Consider the following 23253-nt stretch of genomic DNA (forward strand, 5'->3'; position numbering starts at 1 on the left):
CAGAGGTTGGGGATGGCATTAAAAGGGAAATTAGAGAAGTGTGCAATAAGGGCACAGCAGTCATCATGGGTGACTTTAATCTACATATAGATTGGGCTAACCAAATTAGTAACAATACTGTGGAGGAGGAATTCCTGGAGTGTTTAAGGGATGGTTTCCTGGACCAATATGTCGAGGAACCAACCAGAGATCATGCCATCTTAGACTGGGTATTATGTAATGAGAAAGGATTAATTAGCAACCTTGTTGTACGAGGCCCCTTGGGTCGGAGCGATCATAATATGATTGAATTGTTCATTAAGATGGAGAATGAAGCAGTCGACTCAGAGACTAGGGTCCTAAATTTAAATAAAGGAAACTACAATGGTCTGAGGCGTGAGTCAGGTAGGATTGATTGGGGAATGTCACTCAAAGGGTTGACAGTGGATAGGCAATGGCAAACATTCACACACCGCATGGATGAACTACAGAATTTGTTCATCCCAGTTTGGCATAAAAATAAAACAAAAAAGGTGACTCAACCGTGCCTAACAAGGGAAATTAGGGATAGCATAAGATCCAAGGAGAGGACATATAAATTTGCCAGAAAAAGCAGTAAACCTGAGGATTGGGAGCAGGTTAGGATTCAACAAAGGAGGACAAAGGGATTAATTAAGAAAGGGAAAATAGAATATGAGAGTAAGCTTGCAGGGAACATACAAACTGACTATAAAAGCTTTTATAGATATGTGAAGAGAAAAAGATTGGTGAAGTCAAGCGTAGGTCCCTTGCAGTCAGAATCAGGGGAATTTATAATGGGGAACAAAGAAATGGCAGGCCAATTAAATACACATTTTGGTTCTGTCTTCACAAAGGAGGACACAAATAACCTCCCAGAGATGTCGGGGAACATAGTGTCTGATGAAAGGGAGGAACTGAAAGAAATCAGTATTTCTAGGGAAATGGTGTTAGGGAAATTGATGGGATTGAAGGCCAATAAATCCCTAGGGCCTGATAATCTACATCCTAGGGTACTTAAGGAAGTGGCCCTAGAAATAGTTGATGCTTTGCTGATCATCTTCCAGCATTCGATGGAATCTGGAACAGTACCCATGGATTGGAGGGTAGCTAATGTTACCCCACTATTCAAAAAAGGTGGTAGAGAGAAAACGGGGAATTACAGACCGGTAAGCCGGACATCGGTAGTGGGGAAAATGCTGGAGTCCATTATAAAAGATGTAATAGCAGAGCACTTGGAAAACAGTGACAGGATCGGACAAAGTCAACATGGATTTACAAAAGGTAAATCGTGCTTGACTAATCTACTGGAACTTTTTGAGGATGTAACTAGTAAAATAGATAAGGGAGAACCAGTGGATGTGGTGTTTTTGGACTTTCAGAAGGCTTTCGATAAGGTCCCGCATAAGAGATTAGCGTGTAAAGTTAAGGCACATGGGATTGGGGGCAAGGTATTGACTTGGATAGAGAACTGGTTGGCAGACAGAAAGCAAAGAGTTGGAATAAACGGGTCTTTTTCTGAGTGGCAGGCAGTGACTAGTGGGGTACCGCAGGGATCGGTCCTTGTACCCCAGCTATTCACAATATATATTAATGATCTAGACAAGGGAACTAGATGTAATATCTCCAAATTTGCAGACAACACAAAGCTGGGTGGGCATGTGTGCTGTGAGGAGGATGCTGAGAAACTCCAGGATGATTTGGACAGGTTGGGTGATTGGGCAAAAGCATGGCAGATGCAATATAACGTGGATAAATGTGAGGTTATCCACTTTGGTGCCAAAAACAGGAAGGCAGATTATTATCTGAATGGCAATAGATTGGAAGAAGGGGAAGTTAAACAAGACCTGGGTGTCCTTGTGCACCAGTCGCTGCAGGTAAGCATGCAGGTGCAGCAGGTGGTTAAGAAGGCAAATGGCGAGAGGGTTTGAGTACAGGAACAAGGATGTCTTGCTGCAGTTATACAGAGCCTTGGTGAGACCACATCTTGAGTATTGTGTGCAGTTTTGGTCGCCTTATCTGAGGAAGGATGTTCTTGCCATGGAAAGAGTTCAGCGAAGATTCACCAGGCTGATACCTGGGATGGCAGGAATGACGTATGAGGAGAGATTGGGTCGATTGGGCTTGTACTCGCTGGAGTTTAGAAGAATGAGAGGGGATTGCATTGAAACTTATAAAATTCTGACAGGACTGGACAGACTAGATGCAGGAAGGATGTTTCCGATAGTCGGGGAGTCGAGAACCAGGGGTCACAGTCTAAGGATAAGGGGTAGGCCATTTAGGACAGAAATGAGGAGGAATTTCTTCATCCAGAGAGTGGTGAACATTAAATACTAGCTGGGGGTGCCTGGCGGTGCCGAGGCTTTTTTGAGGGCATGTTGTTGTTGGAAGAGAGAGGGAGCGACTGGGGGGAAGAGAGAGAGAGAGAGAGGGAAGAGAGAGAGAGAGAGAGAGTGAAGGAGAGTGAGAGAGGAAAGGAGAGAGAGACGGGGTGAGAGAGAGAGAGACTGGGGGGAGAAGAGAGAGAGAGAGATTGGGGGGAGAAGAGAAAGAAAGAGATTGGGGGGAAGAGAGAGAGACTGGGAGTGTGAGAGAGAGAGAGAGAGAGAGAGACTGGAAGTGTGAGAGAGAGAGAGAGACTGGGAGTGAGAGAGAGAGAGAGAGAGAGAGAGAGAGAGACTGGGAGTGTGAGAGAGAGAGAGTCTGGGAGTGTGTGAGAGAGAGAGAGACTGGGAGTGAGAGAGAGAGAGAGAGAGAGGGAGTGTGAGAGAGAGTGGGAGTGTGAGAGAGAGAGGGAGAGTGGAGTGTGTGAGAGAGAGAGTGGGAGTGTGTGAGAGAGAGAGAGAGAGAGAGACTGGGAGTGAGAGAGAGACAGAGAGACTGGAAGTGTGTGAGAGAGTGAGACTGGGAGTGTGTGAAAGAGAGAGACTGGGAGAGAGAGAGAGAGAGAGAGAGAGACAGGGGGAGACGAGAGAGAGAGGGAAGGAGAGAGAGAGAGAGAGAGAGAAAGGGAAGGAGAGAGAGAGAGAGAGGGAAGGAGAGAGAGAGAGACAGAGAGGGGGAAGGAGAGAGAGACAGAGAGAGGGAAGGAGAGAGATGGAAGGAGAGAGAGACAGAGAGAGAGAGGGAAGGAGAGGGAGAGAGAGAGGGAAGGAGAGAGAGAGAGAAGGAGAGAGAGACAGAGAGAGGGAAGGAGAGAGAGACAGAGAGAGAGACAGAGAGAGAGAGAGGGAAGGAGAGAGATATAGAGAGAGGGAAGGAGAGGGAGAGAGAGAGAGAGAGAGAGGGAAGGAGAGAGAGAGAGAGAGAGAGAGGGAAGGAGAGAGAGAGAGAGGGGGAAGGAGAGAGAGACAGACAGAGACAGAGAGGGAAGGCGAGAGAGAGACTGGGGGGAGAGAGAGAGAGACGGGGAGAGAGAAAGAGTAGAGAGACTGGGGGGAGAGAGGGAGAGAGAGAGAGACGGGGAGATAGAGAGAGAGAGACTGGGGAGATAGAGAGAGACTGAGGGGGGAGAGAGTAGAGAGACTGGGGGGAGAGAGACTGAGGGGGGAGAGAGTAGAGAGACGGGGGAGAGAGAGGAGAGAGACTGGGGAGAGAGAGGGAGAGAGGAGAGAGACTGGGGAGAGAGAGACTGGGGGAGAGAGAGAGAGAGAGAGAGAGATGGGGGAGAGAGAGAGACTGGGGGAGAGAGAAAGAGAGAGAGAGAGAGACGGGGGAAGGGAGAGAGAGACTGGGGGAGAGAGAAAGAGAGAGAGAGAGAGACGGGGGAAGGGAGAGAGAGACTGGGGGAGAGAGAGAGAGAGAGAGATGGGGGAGAGAGAGAGAATGGGGGAGAGAGAAAGAGAGAGAGAGAGAGACGGGGGAAGGGAGAGAGAGACTGGGGAGAGAGAGAGATAGAGAGACTGGGAGACAGAGAGAGAGAGGGATAGAGAGATGGGGAGCGAGAGAGAGATTGGGGGGAGACAGAGAGAGACTGGAGGAGGGAGAGACTGGAGGAGAGAGAGAGACGGAGAGAGAGAGACTGGGAGAGAGAGACTGGAGGAGGGAGAGTCTGGAGGAGAGAGAGAGACTGGGAGACTGGGGGAGAGAGAGAGACTGGGAGATAGAGAGAGACTGAGGGTTGAGAGAGAGAGAGACGGGGAGAGAGAGAGAGAAACTGGGGGAGAGAGAGAGAGAGACTGGGGGAAGAGATAGAGAGACTGGGAGACAGAGAGAGAGAGACTGGGAGACAGAGAGAGAGATAGAGAAACGGGGAGAGAGAGAGAGACTGGGGAGATAGATAGAGACTGGGGGGGAGAGAGAGCGACTGAGGGGGAGAGAGAGAGAGACTGGGGGAGAGAGAGAAAGAATGGGGAGATAGAGAGAGAGAGACAGGGGGAGAGAGAGAGAGACTGGGGAAGAGAGACAGGGAGAGAGAGAGAGAGAGACGGGGAAGGGAGAGAGACTGGGGACAGAGAGAGAGAGAGAGAGAGAGCGAGCGAGAGAGAGACTGTGGGGGGAGAGAGACCGGGGGTGGGGGGTGGTGGGGGGAGGAGAGAGAGAGACTGAGGGGAGAGAGAGAGAGAGATGGGGAGAGAGAGAGAGACTTGGGGGGAGAGGGAGAGAGTGGAGGGAGAGGGAGAGAGTGGGAGAGAGAGAGAGACTGGGGGGAGAGAGAGACCTGGGGGAGAGAGAGACCTGGGGGAGAGGGAGAGAGAGAGAGAGAGAGACGGGGGAGAGAGAGAGACTCGGGGGGAGAGAGAGAGAGAAACTGCGGGGAGAGAGAGAGCGACTGAGGGGGGAGAGATAGAGACGGGGAGAGAGAGAGAGAGAGAGAGAGAGACGGGGAGAGAGAGAGACTGGGGAGATAGAGAGAGAGAGACCTGAGGGGGGAGAGAGAGCGCGACTCGGGGGGAGAGAGAGAGAGTCTGTGGGAGAGAGAGAGAGAGAGACGGGAGAGAGAGAGAGAGACAGAGAGAGAGGGAAGGAGAGAGAGAGAGACAGAGAGGGAAGGAGAGAGAGAGACAGACAGAGACAGAGAGGGAAGGAGAGAGAGAGACTGGGGGGAGAGAGAGAGACGGGGAGAGAGAGAGAGTGGAGAGACTGGGGGGAGAGAGAGGAGAGAGACTGGGGAGAGAGAGACTGAGGAGAGAGACTGGGGAGAGAGAGACTGGGGAGAGAGAGACTGGGGGAGAGAGAGACCAGGGGGGAAGAGAGAGACTGGGGGAGAGAGAGAGCGACTGAGGGGGGAGAGAGAGAGAGAGAGAGATGGGGAGAGAGAGAGAGGCTGGGGAGATAGAGAGAGAGCGACTGAGGGGGAGAGAGAGAGCGACTGAGGGGGAGAGAGAGAGACGGGGAGAGAGAGAGAGAGAGAGAGACTGGGGGGAGAGAGAGGAGAGAGACTGGGGAGAGAGAGAGAGAATGTGGAGATAGAGAGAGAGAGAGAGACTGAGGGGGAGAGAGAGAGCGACTGAGGGGGGAGAGAGAGAGAGACGGGGAGAGAGAGAGGGAGAGACTGGGGGAGAGAGAGAGACTGGGGAGATAGATAGAGAGAGTACCTTTTTGCTATGTAAGCTTTGGCAATATGGTTCTCTGTAAACTTTCATGCCAATAAAGCATTTGAACTGAACTGAACTGAACTGACTGAGGGGGAGAGAGAGCGACTGAGGGGGAGCGAGAGAGACTGGGGGAGAGAGAGAGAGAGACGGGGAGCGAGAGAGAGAGAGAGAGAGAGAGAAGAGAGATTGGAGGAGAGAGACTGGGGAGATAGAGAGAGAGAGAGAGAGAGAGAGAGACTGAGGGGGAGAGGGAGAGAGACAGGGAAGGGAGAGAGAGACTGGGGAGAGAGAGAGTGAGCGAGAGAGAGACTGGGGGGGAGAGAGAGACCGGGGGGAGGGGGGGAGAGAGAGAGGGACTGAGGGGAGAGAGAGAGAGAGAGATGGGGAGAGGGAGAGAGTGGAGGGAGAGGGAGAGATTGGGGGAGAGAGAGAGAGACTGGGGGGAGAGAGAGACGGAGAGAGAGACAGACTGGGGGGAGAGAGAGACCTGGGGGAGAGAGAGACTGGGGGAGAGAGAGAGAGAGACGGGGGAGAGAGAGAGAGAAACTGCGGGGAGAGAGAGAGCGACTGAGGGGGGAGAGGGAGAGACGGGGAGAGAGAGAGAGAGACGGGGAGAGAGAGAGAGAGACTGGGGAGATAGAGAGAGAGAGACCTGAGGGGGGAGAGAGAGAGCGACTCAGGGGGCGAGAGAGAGTCTGGGGGAGAGAGAGAGAGAGAGACAGGAGAGAGAGAGCGAGAGACGGGAGAGAGAGAGAGACGGGAGAGAGAGAGAGAGAGACTGGGGGGAGAGAGAGACGGAGAGAGAGAGAGAGACAGGGGGAGAGAGAGAGACTGGGGATGGACAGAGAGAGAGAGAGAGAGAGCGAGCGAGAGAGACTGGGGGGGAGAGAGAGAGACGGGGGGGGTGGTGGGGGGGAGAGAGAGAGAGACTGAGGGGAGAGAGAGAGAGAGAGATGGGGAGAGAGAGAGAGACTTGGGGGAGAAGGAGAGAGTGGAGGGAGAGGGAGAGAGTGGGGGAGAGAGAGAGACTGGGGGGAGAGAGAGACCTGGGGGAGAGAGAGACCTGGGGGAGAGAGAGACCTGGGGGAGAGAGAGACCTGGGGGAGAGGGTGAGAGAGAGAGACGGGGGAGAGAGAGAGACTTGGGGGGAGAGAGAGAGAGAAACTGCGGGGAGAGAGAGAGCGACTGAGGGGGGAGAGATAGAGACGGGGAGAGAGAGAGAGAGAGACGGGGAGAGAGAGAGACTGGGGAGATAGAGAGAGACCTGAGGGGGGAGAGAGAGCGCGACTCGGGGGGAGAGAGAGAGTCTGAGGAAGAGAGAGAGAGAGACGGGAGAGAGAGGGAAGGAGAGAGAGAGGGAAGGAGAGAGAGAGACAGAGAGGGAAGGAGAGAGAGAGACAGACAGAGACAGAGAGGGAAGGAGAGAGAGAGACTGGGGGGAGAGAGAGAGACGGGGAGAGAGAGCGAGTGGAGAGACTGGGGGGAGAGAGAGGGGGGAGAGAGAGGAGAGAGACTGGGGAGAGAGAGACTGAGGAGAGAGACTGGGGAGAGAGAGACTGGGGAGAGAGACTGGGGGAGAGAGAGACCAGGGGGGAAGAGAGAGACTGGGGGAGAGAGAGAGCGACTGAGGGGGGAGAGAGAGAGAGAGAGAGATGGGGAGAGAGAGAGAGGCTGGGGAGATAGAGAGAGAGCGACTGAGGGGGAGAGAGAGAGCGACTGAGGGGGATAGAGAGAGCGACTGAGGGGGATAGAGAGAGCGACTGAGGGGGAGAGAGAGAGACGGAGAGAGAGAGTAGAGGGACTGGGGGGAGAGAGAGGAGAGAGACTGGGGAGAGAGAGAGAGAATGTGGAGATAGAGAGAGAGAAAGACTGAGGGGGAGAGAGAGCGCGACTGAGGGGCGAGAGAGAGAGACGGGGAGAGAGAGAGGGAGAGGCTGGGGGAGAGAGAGAGAGACTGGGGAGATAGATAGAGAGAGACTGAGGGGGAGAAAGAGCGACTGAGGGGGAGCGAGAGAGACTGGGGGAGAGAGAGAGAGACGGGGAGAGAGAGAGAGAGTAGAGAGATTGGAGGGAGAGAGAGTAGAGAGATTGGGGGGAGAGAGAGGAGAGAGACTGGGGAGAGAGAGAAATAATGGGGAGATAGAGAGAGAGAGAGAGAGAGACTGAGGGGGAGAGGGAGAGAGACAGGGAGAAATACTCGAAGAAATTGAAAACTCCATTAATCCAAATCAATTCTGGGAAATGTGGAATAACCTGAGTACAACACAATTGCAAGCATTACCAATCCAAGATGGCGACATCTGGAGAACACATTTTGAAAACCTCTACAAAGACATCCCAATAAACGAAACAAACCCAAGTCAACATCATGTCACAGAAAAACTCCACACATTAGAAGCAACAATTAAAGACAACCAAAACCCTCTAGACTCCCCAATCACATGGAAAGAACTGGCCACAAAAACAAAATCTCTCCACCTAAAGAAAGCCTGTGGTCCAGACAACATCAAAAATGAAATGCTCAAGTTCAGCAATATGGAGATGCAGGGTGCGGTACTCAAGTTATTCAACATCATATTACGTTCAGGCTGTTTTCCTGATATCTGGTGCCAAGGACTCATCTCTCCCATATATAAAAGTGGAAACAAATCAGACCCAAATAACTACCGCGGCATCTGTGTCAACAGTTGTCTAGGGAAGTTATTCTGCAGTATTCTAAATAGTAGATTACTGGATTTTCTTAACAAACATAAGATCCTTAGAAAAAATCAAATAGGCTTTCTTCCAAAACACCGCACCACCGACCATATCTATACCCTTCACACTCTCATTGAAAAGCATGTACACCAAACAAAAAATGGGAAAATATTCGCTTGTTTCATTGACTTCAAGAAAGCCTTTGACTCTATCTGGCACGAAGGGCTCTATTACAAACTTCTTCAGTGTGGAATAGGGGGCAAAGTCTATGACCTTATCAAATCGATGTATCTGAAAAATAAATGCGGTGTCAAAATTGGAGACAAACGCACCTGTTTCTTCACCCAGAGAAGAGGCGTCCGGCAGGGCTGCAATTTGAGCCTGACCCTGTTCAACATATACATAAATGAATTAGCAGACATGCTGGAGCAAAGCGAGTCACCGGGTCTATGTCTCTTGGATAGAGAAGTGAAATCCCTGTTCTATGCGGATGACCTGGTTCTGCTGTCTCCCACAGAACAGGGATTACAGCAACAACTAGACCGACTCGACAAATACTGCCAAAATTGGGCCCTAACAGTAAATCTAAAGAAAACCAACATCATGGTTTTTCAAAAAAGGCCCAAGTGTCAGGAAAACAAATACCAGTTTACTCTCAGTGATACCATCATAGGACACACTATGAGCTACACTTACCTTGGTCTAACCATTACAGCATCAGGGAGCTTCAGCATAGCAGTGAATGCACTAAAAGAAAAAGCCCGAAGAGCCCTATATGCAATAAAAAGAAAATTCTACAACATCCAAATTCCAATCAAAATCTGGCTAAAAATATTTGACAGCGTAATCCTGCCGATTGCGCTGTACGGTAGTGAAGTATGGGGCCCGTTCAATCACCATAGCTACACTAAATGGGAAAAACACACAATAGAAGCCCTACATGCAGAATTTTGCCGAAGCATCCTTCGCACCCAAAGGAAAACACCAACAAATGCATGCAGAGCCGAACTAGGCAGATACCCACTGATAATAAACATCCAAAAACGAGCACTAAACTTCCTAAATCACCTCAAATCTAGCTCCCCAGACACCCTTCATTTTAAAGCCTTCCAGACCCAAGAGCTAAACCCAGAAAAGAGTCCCCTGAGTCAGCTGCTACTGAAACTAAGTACTCCTACTCAGCCGGACCCTGACCAGTCCCAGACCAACACTGCCGTCCAAACACCAATCCGAGTGAACCAAATCATTAAACAAAGCAAAGAAACCTACCTGGAGCATTGGAACAAAATAACCAAAAGCCAAAGCAGATTAGAATGTTACCGGGCCCTAAAAAGAGAATATAAACTGGCAGACTATCTCTCAACCATCAGAGACACAAAACAGAGACAGACCCTCACCAGGTACAGACTAAGCGACCACCAACTAGCAATTGAAAAAGGAAGATACAAGAAATCCTGGCAGCCTAGAGAGAATAGAATATGTGATCAATGTCTGGCCGGCGAGGTTGAGACAGAGATGCATTTCCTCCTAAAATGCGAAAAATTCAACACATCAAGAAACATATTATTTGACAAGCTCAGCCAAACAACCCCAGATTTCAAGGAATTGGATGACCTGTCAAAATTAAGATTAGTCCTGGGAGAAGGAGACAGACCATACCTTGGTGCCAAATATGTAACAACATGTCACAACCTGAGGACTGTTTAAAATTAATACTGAATGTACCCACGGATGTACAAAGACTGTTTAAATTAATATTGTTTAAAGTAATATTGTATGTAACCAACGAAGGTCAGAATTGTTTGACACCTACAGAATGTTGGAAAACTGTACTTTTTGTTATGTAAGCTTTGGCAATATGGTTCCCTGTAAACTTTCATGCCAATAAAGCATTTGAATTGAATTGAATTGAATTGAGAGAGAGAGAGAGAGACAGGGAAGGGAGAGAGAGACTGGGGAGAGAGAGAGCGAGCGAGAGAGAGACTGGGGGGGAGAGAGAGAGGGACTGAGGGGAGAGAGAGAGAGAGATGGGGAGAGAGGGAGAGAGTGGAGGGAGAGATTGGGGGAGAGAGAGAGAGACTGGGGGGAGAGAGAGACGGAGAGAGAGACAGACTGGGGGGAGAGAGAGACCTGGGGGAGAGAGAGACTGGGGGAGAGAGAGAGAGAGAGACGGGGGAGAGAGAGAGAGAAACTGCGGGGAGAGAGAGAGCGACTGAGGGGGGAGAGAGAGAGACGGGGAGAGAGAGAGACGGGGAGAGAGAGAGAGGCAACCAAACAACCCGGACCTACGTACTAGATACAACGAAACCCTCAAAAGATATAAACACACCATTAGGAACAAAACACAAAACTATACCCACAAAATACTCGAAGAAATTGAAAACTCCACCAATCCAAAACAATTCTGGGAAATGTGGAATAACCTGAGTACAACACAATTGCAAGCATTACCAATCCAAGATGGCGACATCTGGAGAACACATTTTGAAAACCTCTACAAAGACATCCCAAAAAACAAAACAAACACAAGTCAACATCAGGTCACAGAAAAACTCCACACATTAGAAGCAACAATTAAAGACAACCAAAACCCTCTAGACTCCCCAATCACACGGAAAGAACTGGCCACAAAAACAAAATCTCTCCACCTAAAGAAAGCCTGTGGCCCAGACAACATCAAAAATGAAATGCTAAAGTTCAGCAATATGGAGATGCAGGGTGCGATACTCAAACTATTCAACATCATATTACGCTCAGGCTGTTTTCCCGATATCTGGTGCCAAGGACTAATCTCCCCCATATATAAAAGTGGAAACAAATCAGACCCAAATAACTACCGCGGCATCTGTGTCAACAGTTGTCTAGGGAAGTTATTCTGCAGTATTCTAAATAGTAGATTACTTGATTTTCTTAACAAACATAATATCCTCAGAAAAAACCAAATAGGCTTTCTTCCAAAACACCGCACCGCCGACCATATCTACACCCTTCACACCCTCATTGAAAAACATAAACACCAAACAAAAAATGGGAAAATATTCGCCTGTTTCATCGACTTCAAGAAAGCCTTTGACTCTATATGGCACGAAGGGCTCTATTATAAACTTCTTCAGTGTGGAATAGGGGGCAAAGTCTATGACCTTATTAAATCAATGTATCTGAAAAACAAATGCGGGGTCAAAATTGGAGACAAACGCACCGATTTCTTCACCCAGAGAAGAGGCGTCCGGCAGGGCTGCAATTTGAGCCCGACCCTGCTCAACATATACATAAATGAATTAGCAGACATGCTGGAGCAAAGCGAGTCACCAGGTCTCCGTCTCCTGGATGGAGAAGTGAAGTCCCTGTTCTATGCGGACGACCTGGTTCTGCTGTCTCCCACAGAACAGGGATTACAGCAACAACTAGACCTACTCGACAAATACTGCCAAAATTGGGCTCTAACAGTAAATCTAAAGAAAACCAACATCATGATTTTTCAGAAAAGACCCAGATGTCAGGAAAACAAATACCAGTTTACCCTCAGTGATACCACTATAGGACACACTATGAGCTACACCTACCTTGGTCTAACTATTACAGCATCAGGGAGCTTCAGCATAGCAGTGAATGCACTAAAAGAAAAAGCCCGAAGAGCCCTATATGCAATAAAAAGAAAATTCTACAACATCCAAATCCCAATCAAAATCTGGCTCAAAATTTTTGACAGCATAATCCTGCCCATTGCACTGTACGGTAGTGAAGTATGGGGCCCGCTAAATCACCAAAGCTACACTAAATGGGAAAAACACACAATAGAAGCCCTACATGCAGAATTCTGCCGAAGCATCCTTCGCACCCAAAGAAAAACGCCAACAAATGCATGCAGAGCCGAACTAGGCAGATACCCACTGATAATAAACATCCAAAAACGAGCACTAAACTTCCTAAATCACCTCAAATCTAGCTCCCCAGACACCCTTCATTTCAAAGCCTTTCAGACCCAAGAGCTAAACCCAGAAAAGAGTCCCCTGAGTCAGCTGCTACTGAAATTAAGTACTCAGCCGGACCCTGACCAGCCCCAGACCAACACAGCCGTCCAAACACCAATCCGAGTGAACCAAATCATTAAAAAATGCAAAGAAACCTACCTGGAACATTGGAACAAAATAACCGAAAGCCAAAGCAGATTAGAATGTTACCGGGCCCTAAAAAGAGAATATAAACTGGCAGACTACCTCACGACCATCAGAGACACAAAACAGAGACAGACCCTCACCAGGTACAGACTAAGCGACCACCAACTGGAAATTGAAAAAGGCAGATACAAGAAATCCTGGCAGCCTAGAGAGAATAGAATATGCGATCAATGTCTGGCTGGCGAGGTTGAAACAGAAATGCATTTCCTCCTAAAATGCGAAAAATTCAACACATCAAGAAACATATTATTCAACAAGCTAAGCCAAACAACCCCAGATTTCAAGGAATTGGATGATCTGTCAAAATTGAGATTAGTCCTAGGAGAAGGAGACAGACCATACCTTGGGGCTAAATATGTAACAACATGTCACAACCTGAGGACTGTTTAAAAGTAAGACTGTTTAAAATTAATATTGAACGTACCAAATGAAGTAGAAAGACTGTTTAAAAATTAATATTGTTTAAAAGTAATATTGTATATACCCAACAAATGTCAAATCGATTGACACCTACAGAATGTTGGAAAACTGTACCTTTTTGCAATGTAAGCTTTGGCAATATGGTTCTCTGTAAACTTTCATGCCAATAAAGCATTTGAACTGAACTGAACTGAACTGACTGGGGAGATAGAGAGAGAGAGACCTGAGGGGGGAGAGAGAGAGCAACTCAGGGGGCGAGAGAGAGTCTGGGGGAGAGAGAGAGAGAGACGGGAGAGAGAGAGCGAGAGACGGGAGAGAGAGAGAGACGGGAGAGAGAGAGACTGGGGAGAGAGAGAGACGGGGGAAGGGAGAGTGAGATTGGGGGGAGAGAGAGACTGGAGGAGAGAGAGACAGAGAGAGAGAGAGACTGGAGGAGGGAGAGTCTGGAGGAGAGAGAGAGACTGGGAGACTGGGGGAGAGAGAGAGACTGGGAGATAGAGAGAGAGACTGAGGGGGGAGAGAGGGAAACTGGGGGTGAGAGAGTGAAACTGGGGGAGAGGGAGACTGGGAGACAGAGAGAGAGATAAAGAGACGGAGAGAGAGAGAGGAAGAGGCCCGGCCCGAGTCACCCCAGCTGAGTAGGCTGGGCAGTGAAAGCATTGATCTCTTTATGACAGCACAAAAACTGCTCTGACATCATAGCAGCTCTTCGACATCATAGTCACTCAATGCTAATGACCGGAATTTTGAACGTTTTTGGGATACCGTGGGCACGATTTTTGTCTGACGGAAAAGTAAATACGCCTATGACCGGTCCGTAATCGTAAGCTTTCTTTTGATGTGACGCGCGTGTCGGTAAGCTCTATAACTTTCGAACGTATAGAGAACAGACAGACAGAAGAGGCCTTTTATAGATATAGATATTCAAGAAGGAGTTGGCTATATTTCTTAAGGCTAAAGGAATCAAGTGGTATGGGGAGAAAGCAGGGACAGGGTACTGAATTTGGATGATCAGCCATGATCGCATTGAATGGCAAAGCAGGCTCGAGGGGCCGAATGGCCTACTCCTGCTCCTATCTTCTATGTTTATGTTTCTATGATAGAAAAGATCATTAAAAAGAGAATATGATTCTGGATTTTATATACAGGGACATTGAGAATAAAAACAAAAAAGTTATAATGGCCCAGAATATGCGGTCTGGATGATGGTGAACTGGCAGCATTTGCCATCATTCCACCTTTGAAACTGACCACAACTTTGGGATTTGGCGCAAATCCTGAAGTTGCGGTCTGTCATTCACTGCTCCGACACAGAGCCAGCAATCAGTGTAATGACTCAAATCAGGGAAACTGATGAAAACTTAATCTCTTCCGCAGTAATTACACTGTTAAATTCGCCACTAAAAGTTAGACCCAAAGGGATTAGGTATAACTGGGGTTTTAACAACATATTGACTGCTAAACAAAGGTTATGGGCCTGAAAAACTAATTTAAATTTTGTGCAGTGTGAAATGTATTCATTTTAATAAAAATTAACATTTATAAGAAGCTTTTAATACATTTAAATTTTTTTTTAAGTTTGTTCATCTTTATTTCAGGTTTGCCTTTTGCCCATGTGAGCGCCCCAATCTTTATTTTGCTCTAACATTTTTAAAAAGTTAGAATTTTAAGAGCTTACCCACTTCCTTGTTCGCTGTCTGTGAAAATTCTGAGTTTTGATTTTCTGCTTAGACAGCTTGTTGACATCACAGCAGCTCGCACTAGGGGATCCCCACTATACTCCGTTGATTTGAATTGAACGTCAGAAAACCCGAACTTCTCCACAGAGATCATTGTGTGAAGTGTACTTCAAGGCCAGTGGTGAACGCCTTTGCTTCACCGCTGACTGCAAATTCCGGGCTGTTGAATTTATGCAAAACATTGGTTCGAGCACACTTAAAGAGTATTGAATGCAGTGCTGGGCACCCCATTAGAGGAAAGATATTAGAGCCATGGAAAGAATACAATGAAGATTTACTGGAATTATATCAGGAATGAGATTATAGTTATGAAGAAAGTTTTGAAGGATTGGGGCTTTTATCACTGGACCAGAGAAGATTAAGAGGGGATATAATAGAGCTTTTCAAAATTATGAAACTATTTGAGAGGTTAAACAGTGAAAGATTATTACCATTTGGTGGTGAATTGGTAATAAGGGAGTATAGATGGGATTATCATTAGAGAAATGAAGGAGGAAATTAGAATAATTATTTCACACAGAGGTTTATTAGAAAATAGAATGCTTTACCATAAAGTGGCTGTCGATGTAAAAGCTATAACATAATTTAAAAGGGAATGGCTAAGAAAGCATGTCCACATTCATCAAGAAGGGTTGGGTGCTAGACCACTCCTCGATTAGACTACAGGCTCCATTGTGTGCCTCAACATTGGTTTTGCCCTCACTTGCTTTTTTCCCCCATGTGAATACGTTCCTCCTTGTCTTGAAAAGGCTGGCAAATACTTAAAGAATACTCTCAGCCTTTCTAAAGGCCAGAAAAAAATGTACACCTATGTATCTTTAAAAGTTTACCTTTAAATTTTTTGCAGAAGTGTTTAAGGACATTCTGCCCACACTTGAATCATGCTCCCTGCACCTGGGCCAAGGTGTGCAAGGAGCATATTCTCATGTTTTAAATGACCTGATCTAACAAACTCAGATGATGTCAAGTTACCAGGCTACTTTGTGTGCCATGCACACAAAGTACAGTGATACTATTGCCTTTATGACAGGTATGCACAATTGGCCCACTTTCTATGGAAAGCCAAAAGAATAGAAGCTAATTTCCCAACATGCATTTGCAGAAGGCATTTTTTGCATCTACATCAATAGCCACTTTATGATAAAGCATTCTATTTTTTAATAAACCTCTGCATGAAATAATTCTTCTAATTTCCTCCTTCATTTCTCTAATGATAATCCCATCTATACTCCCTTGTTACCAATTCACCATCAAATGGAAATAATCTTTCACTGTTTAACATAATTTAAAAGGGAATGGCCCCAAAGTTCCTTCAATGCCTGTGTGTAAAAGCTGCGGGGGATGGTGGTGAAGAATTGGGGCAGGAGTTGGACTCACCGAGTCTCTGCCCTTTTTTTGTGGCATCAACGACCATTAATTGTGCCAGTTCTGCAGCCTTTACCTCCAGAGCAAAGTGTGCCTGCATGATGCAGCTGTACTTTGATTCCCAGTGTTACTAACTGGTGCCCATATTGATAGCTTCCTAATGGCACCTACAAGAAGAATCAATTTTAAATAAACAATTTCCTCTTCAGCCAGAACAGCCTGTTTTATTATCCTGATAAAGTGATAAAGTGCTGCTTCAAAATTCCAGGCCCCTTGCAGGGCAGACGCCCAAGGAGTGCCATACATGACATAGAGGCCTCTCTTTTACTTAAATGATCCCATCCCTATGATTTGGGACAGGGTCAGTGTTGCAAAAAGCTGGCAGGTGAAGCTTCCCGCTCCCCACAATTTCAGGGGCTGTGTTCATAATCTACAAAACACATTACAGAGAGGAAATCCATAAACTAGACACAAAACAAACTCTTTATGGTAATTAGTAAAATTATGAACAGTATGGAATTGGGATTAAGACGACAAGACCCTGCCATGGCTAACAAAATGGTGGAGCAGGCTTGATGGGCCTTCTATTCCAATATTCCTAGTGATGGATGTGGAACAGATTTCCCAAAAATGTTTTTAGACAGAAGCAATTAACTCTTGCAATAAGGAATTGTATAAACACTTGATTGGGAATTATACTGGTAGATATATACACACACACACACACACATAGTTGAATGTTTTGTCTAAATATCTTTGCAGATAAAGGATTATTTATGCAGAACTTTCAGGTGATTAAGTGGATGGGGAAATGTACATGGTCTGTGATGGAATGGGTTTGATAAATTGTATGCCTTTCTCTTTCCCTGTTTTTCTGTTCCTACAAATAATAGTGAAAAAGAAATTCAAATTCAAGTTAGATTCAGTAAGCAGACATACTTTGTAAACACACTAAAACAGTGCAGCATTTCAAAATAAAACAGCAATTTAATCTTGTATTAGCAGTTAGACATACATGAATAGTATTGAACACATAGACAATGCATTAGCTGTTGATTCGCGTACTGTGATGCAATTCTGTAACATTAGTTAAGACATGAAGGCTAATTTTGCGAAATCATGCTCCCACTGTGCAACCTTGCCCCCTGGAGTGCAGGTTGGTAATTCAAGTATGTGTTCCTAATGATTTTTTGTCCATTAATATTAATGGATGGAAAAGCAAGAGGAGTGTTTGCCAGAATTCCCGATATGTGCTGATGGTGGGCAGGGCTCCACATTGGGAGCATGATTTCATAAAATTACCCCTATTATGGCAAACAAAGTGCTTCGGTCACTACAAAATTTATTGTTGTTGTCACCTTGTCACAATGTCCACACCACCGAATTTCCATGGGCCTTTGCTCCTTGCGTAAGAGCGACTTCTGATCCTGCCAAAGTATCGGGGGTTGGGGAGTATGTTCCCGCATTTAAATAAAAAATGGTATGTGCCAGCACCACTATAGCCACATCTTGAGTTCCTGCCAGGGGATGGGGGTCAGGGGTCGGGGGAGGAAAATTGGGGCACTTACCACCCCACCAGCACCACTGGCCCAGAAGAGGGCAAAGATTAGCTCTTATCAGTCCCCTTTAAAAGGGAGGCACAAAAAATGGTCAAATCTTTGAGGTTCCTGTCCCCATCCCAGGCCTGGTGGACTTAGTTTCAAACTGGATAGTATGCTATTCTCATCTCATGAAGCAGTCTGTCCATAGATCCCAGAAGTTGATGAGGCCTCTTGGCCTGGCAGCCCTCTTACTTGACTGTGTTCATCACTGACACGGGTGACCTTGTTTGGGTGGCTGGAGTATCCAGCTTCCAACCTATTTCCCAGACTCTATGCGGCACTCCTGGCAGGAGTACACTGGAGGGCCTGTGGAAATTTGGGGTCCATATGTTCAAATCTTCCAAACTACACCTTGGAAAACTTTGCATATTTATTCAATCATATGCATCAGTGATTCAGATTCAATCTTCATTAAACAGAGCAAAAAAAGAGTAAAAGCTATTTTTGTGTGTATGTTTAGGTACTACAATCATGCTGCGCTTGTCCAAAGGCAGTTGAAGTTATGGTCAATTCATATGAATTCATTCAATCTACCCCAAAATGGAGACAAGCTATACCTGATGATATCTTAGAGGTAATTCTGTTTGAATTCTATTTCCTTTTTTTAACATCTAACAGAACAAAAAAAAACAATAATGATTAGATTAGAATGAATAGTTTCTGCAAGTTAGTCACCATCAAACCAAACTCAATTAAATTGAAATGGGTCAATGCACGTGCAAGTATGGGACCAATACAGTATTAACCAGCTGCTGAAGATTTTTGCTGTGTTATTATTATTTTGGAATTTGAGCCCTGATTGTTAGAGTGGGCAGCTTTGTGCCGGATGCTCATTTTATGCCCCATTGAAGCCAGTGGAGCGTAAAAGGAACGTCTGACCTGAACCCGGCCCATTCCTAGGCTAGATTAAGATTATGGCAGAGGTCTCTGGACAGCAACTTCCTTTCTGCTGCGAGATGGAGATGCTGTAGACTGTGTGGGGGGTGGGACAAATTTGAACCTTCTCCACCTACGCTGGCAGAGCATATTGCCCACCGATTACTGCCCAAGCTGTGAAGTTGAAAATTACCCTCTTGATTTCTTTGCAAATACTGCTCATTTTCTGTTCCTGGCTATGAATAGACAATAAATTTAGAGATGACTAAATGCCAAGGGATGTACTATTTCGTGAACAATCCTTATATAAGCAGATTCACAGGAATGACATGATGTATGAAGATATTTAGTAATAATGACATGATACATGCAAATTGTAACCAGATTACAGTTATATATATCTGTAGTAAATAAAATTAATATGTCTGCATTCACTTTTTGTCCCTCACACTTCAGACATAACATTGGCATTACACTTCCTGTGCCACACTCTGGCATATTACCAACAGAATAATGTATTGTAACTTAATTTAATATTACCAAGGGAGTGACAAATCAAAACATTGTGATTATTAATAAAGAAAATCTAGCAACCAAACCAGTCAAATCACTGCAAAAGAAAACTTGGTTTGTTTGAGCCACTATCATGAATTAAAGTATTTCCCTAGCTAATATTTCACAAATAACAGTAACTTTTAGAAAATAGATAAACAGGCACCAGCAGCTCATGCACAATTTCAGACTGGGCTAATGATTCTTGGTTCAGGCACCTGCTGCCTCCACAGCACGGAGTCTGAGCCTAAAAACATGCTCAGTCACCATAAGATCACCTCAATCCAGTGCCCCTCCTACTGTTGCTTGTGGTGAAGTAGACAAAAAACAGGCTTTGAATAAAATTAAATGAACAAAGCAATTTAAAGCTAAAATCGCACTAAGCGCACAGTAATCCAGCCCATCCTCCTCACGCTCCCCCCGCCCGCCCGAACCTCACCATGACCTCCTACCCCTGTGTGGGAACCTCTGATTTAGAAAAACAGTCTGTGACCTATATTATTTGCTTGACTTTTCAGCAACACTGGGCGTTTTATAAATCTCTGTTTGATGTCTGTGGAAGATCTCCACGCTCTCTGATGCACCTGACTAGATGTACTATTCGGGCAATATTACGGGCAAGGTGTTACAATGCAGTGCCAAAACTTAATATGCCGCCTCGACTTAAACGATATCTTCTATTAGAGCCAGAAGGTGTGATCTACTGAATATCAGAATTTCAATTTAATTTTGTCAAGTGAGTCTGTAAAGACCATAGGATTTTACAAAAATATCAATGAAACTTTGAACCTTTACTTATTAACATCATTTAAATGTCCTTTGAGTTAAATCGACACATTACAAAGTTAATGGCCCGGATTTTGTGGTCAGTAGTGAACGAACGGCGCTCGAGTCATTACACTTACAGCTGCCCACAGACTTTTCGTGGGCTTTTGAGCTGCAACTTACAGTTGCTAGAGATCCTTTTCAGCGTGGCGCCCTCTAGAGGGGATCTGTGGTGTGAGAGAGCAGGTCAAGCAACAGCGTGTCTCTTAAACTAATCAGATTGACGAACCTTCACAGAGACACGCAGAGTTTAAACCAGGAAGTATAAATTAGAATATTCAATTCAATGTAAAACTATGTACAGAAAGTGAAATAAAGTGAGGGAAAGAAAGATGGGATTGAGAGATAAAGGAGACAGAAAGTTAAAAAAAATTAATTTTTAATTAAAAAAAAAATCTCCAATAATAAAAATCTGAAGGAATGAGACTCCGCACTTGTAAAAGTAAATTTTTAGTGCCAGAGAAATGGTTTGGCAGTAATTAAGATTTATCACACCATTAAAAATTTACTTACACCTGAATGCACCAGCCCTAACTTTTTCTAGCTTGTTCAGTGGGTAATTAGTGAGTGTCACAAATTCATGCCCTTCATGTATTTTAATGCAGTCTTTCGGCAAGGTACTGGTGTAGCAAAGCTTGTGGAAGAGCAGGGCAACTCAGAAAACAACTTCCAGATTTCCGCATTTAAATGTTGCTGTCCGATTTACTTCATAATAACATTGAGTGCTGATAGCCTCACCGTTATTGTTAATGCAAAATCCGGGCCATCGAATTTTGCTTCAAGCATTTCTGGGTGTTAACTGCATGTGCCTATATATTTTGGATGAAAGTAATTTTTGGAAGAAAATGAGCAAAAGTGATTGCTTAGAATATGAAATACACAGTAAATTGTATATTCTGTTATATTATCCTATTACATTTTGTCAAGAAAATCATAATTTCAAAAAATGTTTTGAGTGCCAAAATGAAGGGTTTAACAACAAAAGCTCATTTGGCCATTTAAGTTCACATCTTCCAACAGTCCACTTAGTGTTCTTTGTCTTGGGATCCGCCTATTTTACTAATTTCTTAAGGGAGGCAAACAACCACAGGTAACATTTCTAAGAAACTGTGAAATTATCTCCCTGGTGATTGAGGTAAAGACTCCAGGATGTTACTCTAACTTTATTGAATCCTGATATTCCCACATCCATAACATTGTATCAAATATTTTATCATTTTCATATGTAGTCCTACTTGAGACTTGTTAAATTTACACTATGTCCTGCTGCCACAGATTAATGCCTTAGTCTGTTCTGCCCAAATCATCACATGGTGGTGTGGCTCTAATCACCAAAATCACACCTTAGTCTCTCCCCTACTTCTCTTTTACCATCTCTTCCTTCAGGTCCCTCACCTTGTTTCACCCCTTGTGCCTCTCCTTTAAAATCCTTGTTGTCTATATCACACCCCTCCCAAGCTTCTCATCGAGATATCCTCCTTTCTTTCCTCCCACAGACTCTGCACTGAGCAACTCCTCAACCTGGGTAATTTCAATCTCAACTCACCTTGCACTCTCTCCTCTGATTTCACTGCACTTCTGACCTCCTTTAATCTCTCCCTACATATAATCGCTGCTGCTCATATTCACAGCCACTCCCTCATCTTCATTATCGATCACAGACAAGGCCATCTCCAACCACTTCCTAGCATTCCTCACCACCCATATCCCTTTTCCAACCCAACTTCCTTCTGCATCCACCCCTGGAAAATCTCTCCCACAGGTCACTTATAACAGCACTTCCAAACTCCCAACTATCTGGCCCGGTCCTGTTTTCCACAATACATCTGCAGATGTCGATCTATTCAATCACTTCCTCTGCTATACGTTTGATACTCCTGTCCCTAGTAAACCCCAACTCTTTCCAATGCTATTCGTTCATTCTGGTACGGTTTTCTCAAGTTGAAGGGGGCCAAATTGGTTCCCGGTCCCTCAAAACATCAAATATAAAATTCTCGTGGCCCTGCCCCTCCCCTTTAGCCCTACAACTCTCAGAAAAATCTGTGTTCCTCTGTGCTGGCCTCTTGTGCATCCCTCTTTCCCGTTGCCTCACTATTTGCGGCTGTGCCTTCAGTCATCTAGGCCCTATGCTCTGGAAATCCCTCCTTAAAATTCTCCACCTCTCCATCTCCCTCACCTCCTTTGAACTGCCCCTTAAAACACACTTCATCAAACTTTTAGTCACCCCTTCCTAATATCTCCTTCTTTGGTTCAGCATCAAGCTTTATCTGATTACGCTTCACAGAGCACTTTGGCACATTTTGCTACATTAAAGACATTATATAAATGCAAGGTATTGTTGTTGATGTTGTCCTGTGATCACAGTTTAACTGCTTAACTACTGGTAGCAGCAGAGAATTCTGTCCTCCCTACGCCATTCTCTTTTTTTAATATTTCAGCTCATGCACGTTCAAGGATGAAAATTCATGTAATATTACAATTATAATACTACTGCGATGCCATGTGTATCTTTATTATTGTAACATTAAGTATATGTTTTAAAAATCATAAATAAAATTCTATACTCTTTGTCTCTTATTTTCTCTTTCTACATGTACCTTTAGATTTTATTTTATATTACTTTGACATACCATATATTTAAAGTTTTATTTTATATTAATTTTTACTTATTTAATTTAAATGCATATATTTTTCTAGCCTGATTTTGTAGCTGTGATTCACATCTCTGAAATTCTAATGCTGGCTGGCTGAAAATTGAGTCCAAAGATTTGGTCCCCAGCCATTTGAGAGCTCTTAATATTTGACCTGATCATATCATTGGAGTGAGCAGGTCAGACTCGGATCCTGTTTTGGGCTGCCCTTCACAAACACAAAGTGCCTGACAAGACAACTCATCAGCAGAGTGGGACACCCAATTAGTTATCTTGGTGCAGTGCCCAAAGGTTAAGTTTAAAAAAATCCTTGCTTACACTTCTATTATCTATCCTTTAATTATTTTAAAGATCTGCATCATGATCTGTTCTCCAGTGAGAGCAAATTTAATTCTTTCAGCTTATCCTCATAAATTGATGTTCTGAGTCCAATAATCTCTTCTCTGAATTCTCCATCACACCAATGCTTTTTTTAAGGGAAGGACGGATAATGGTCTATATTTGGGCTAGTAGGTGCATAATGCTTTGGGCAGTTATGTACCAGTAAGCAGATTGACATACCACCCAATCAGAACATTTGTATTCCCATACACTTAATTCTCCACTGACTTTGAACTGCATGATCTTAAAGTTAAAAGTTCATCGAAGCTAGAACTCCAATATGAATCATTTAGAAAAAAGTTCTTCAAAGTGTGGCGTAAAAGTTTAAATTATTCTGTATTTGGTTGAGGTAGTGGTTACGTTGTCAAACTTAATGCTTTTCTGCTTACTTACCCTTGGCACTTTCATTTGCTGTATTTTCCAGTCAGTGCTGC

The 23253-nt window shown here is 45.0% G+C and overlaps 1 protein-coding gene across 2 annotated transcripts in view; it reads left to right on the top strand.

The window, feature by feature from the left end:
* Positions 1-22357, top strand: part of asb4 (ankyrin repeat and SOCS box containing 4) — a 37483-nt gene extending 15126 nt beyond the window's left edge. The window contains exons 3-4 of one of the 2 annotated variants that reach the window (XM_085988326.1): positions 17995-18108; positions 19481-22357. In XM_085988326.1, the coding sequence (XP_085844452.1) occupies positions 17995-18108; positions 19481-19669 (303 nt within the window). In that variant the 3' untranslated portion in view covers positions 19670-22357. The remainder of the gene's footprint in view (positions 1-17994; positions 18109-19480) is intronic. The other variant, XM_085988327.1, reaches the window with a different exon arrangement.
* Positions 22358-23253: the final 896 nt, after the last annotated feature.

Source organism: Somniosus microcephalus, chromosome 5 (genome assembly GCF_052327205.1).
Source record: "Somniosus microcephalus isolate GS21.2 chromosome 5, FLI_Smic_1.0, whole genome shotgun sequence".
In the NCBI taxonomy this organism is placed as follows: domain Eukaryota; kingdom Metazoa; phylum Chordata; class Chondrichthyes; order Squaliformes; family Somniosidae; genus Somniosus; species Somniosus microcephalus.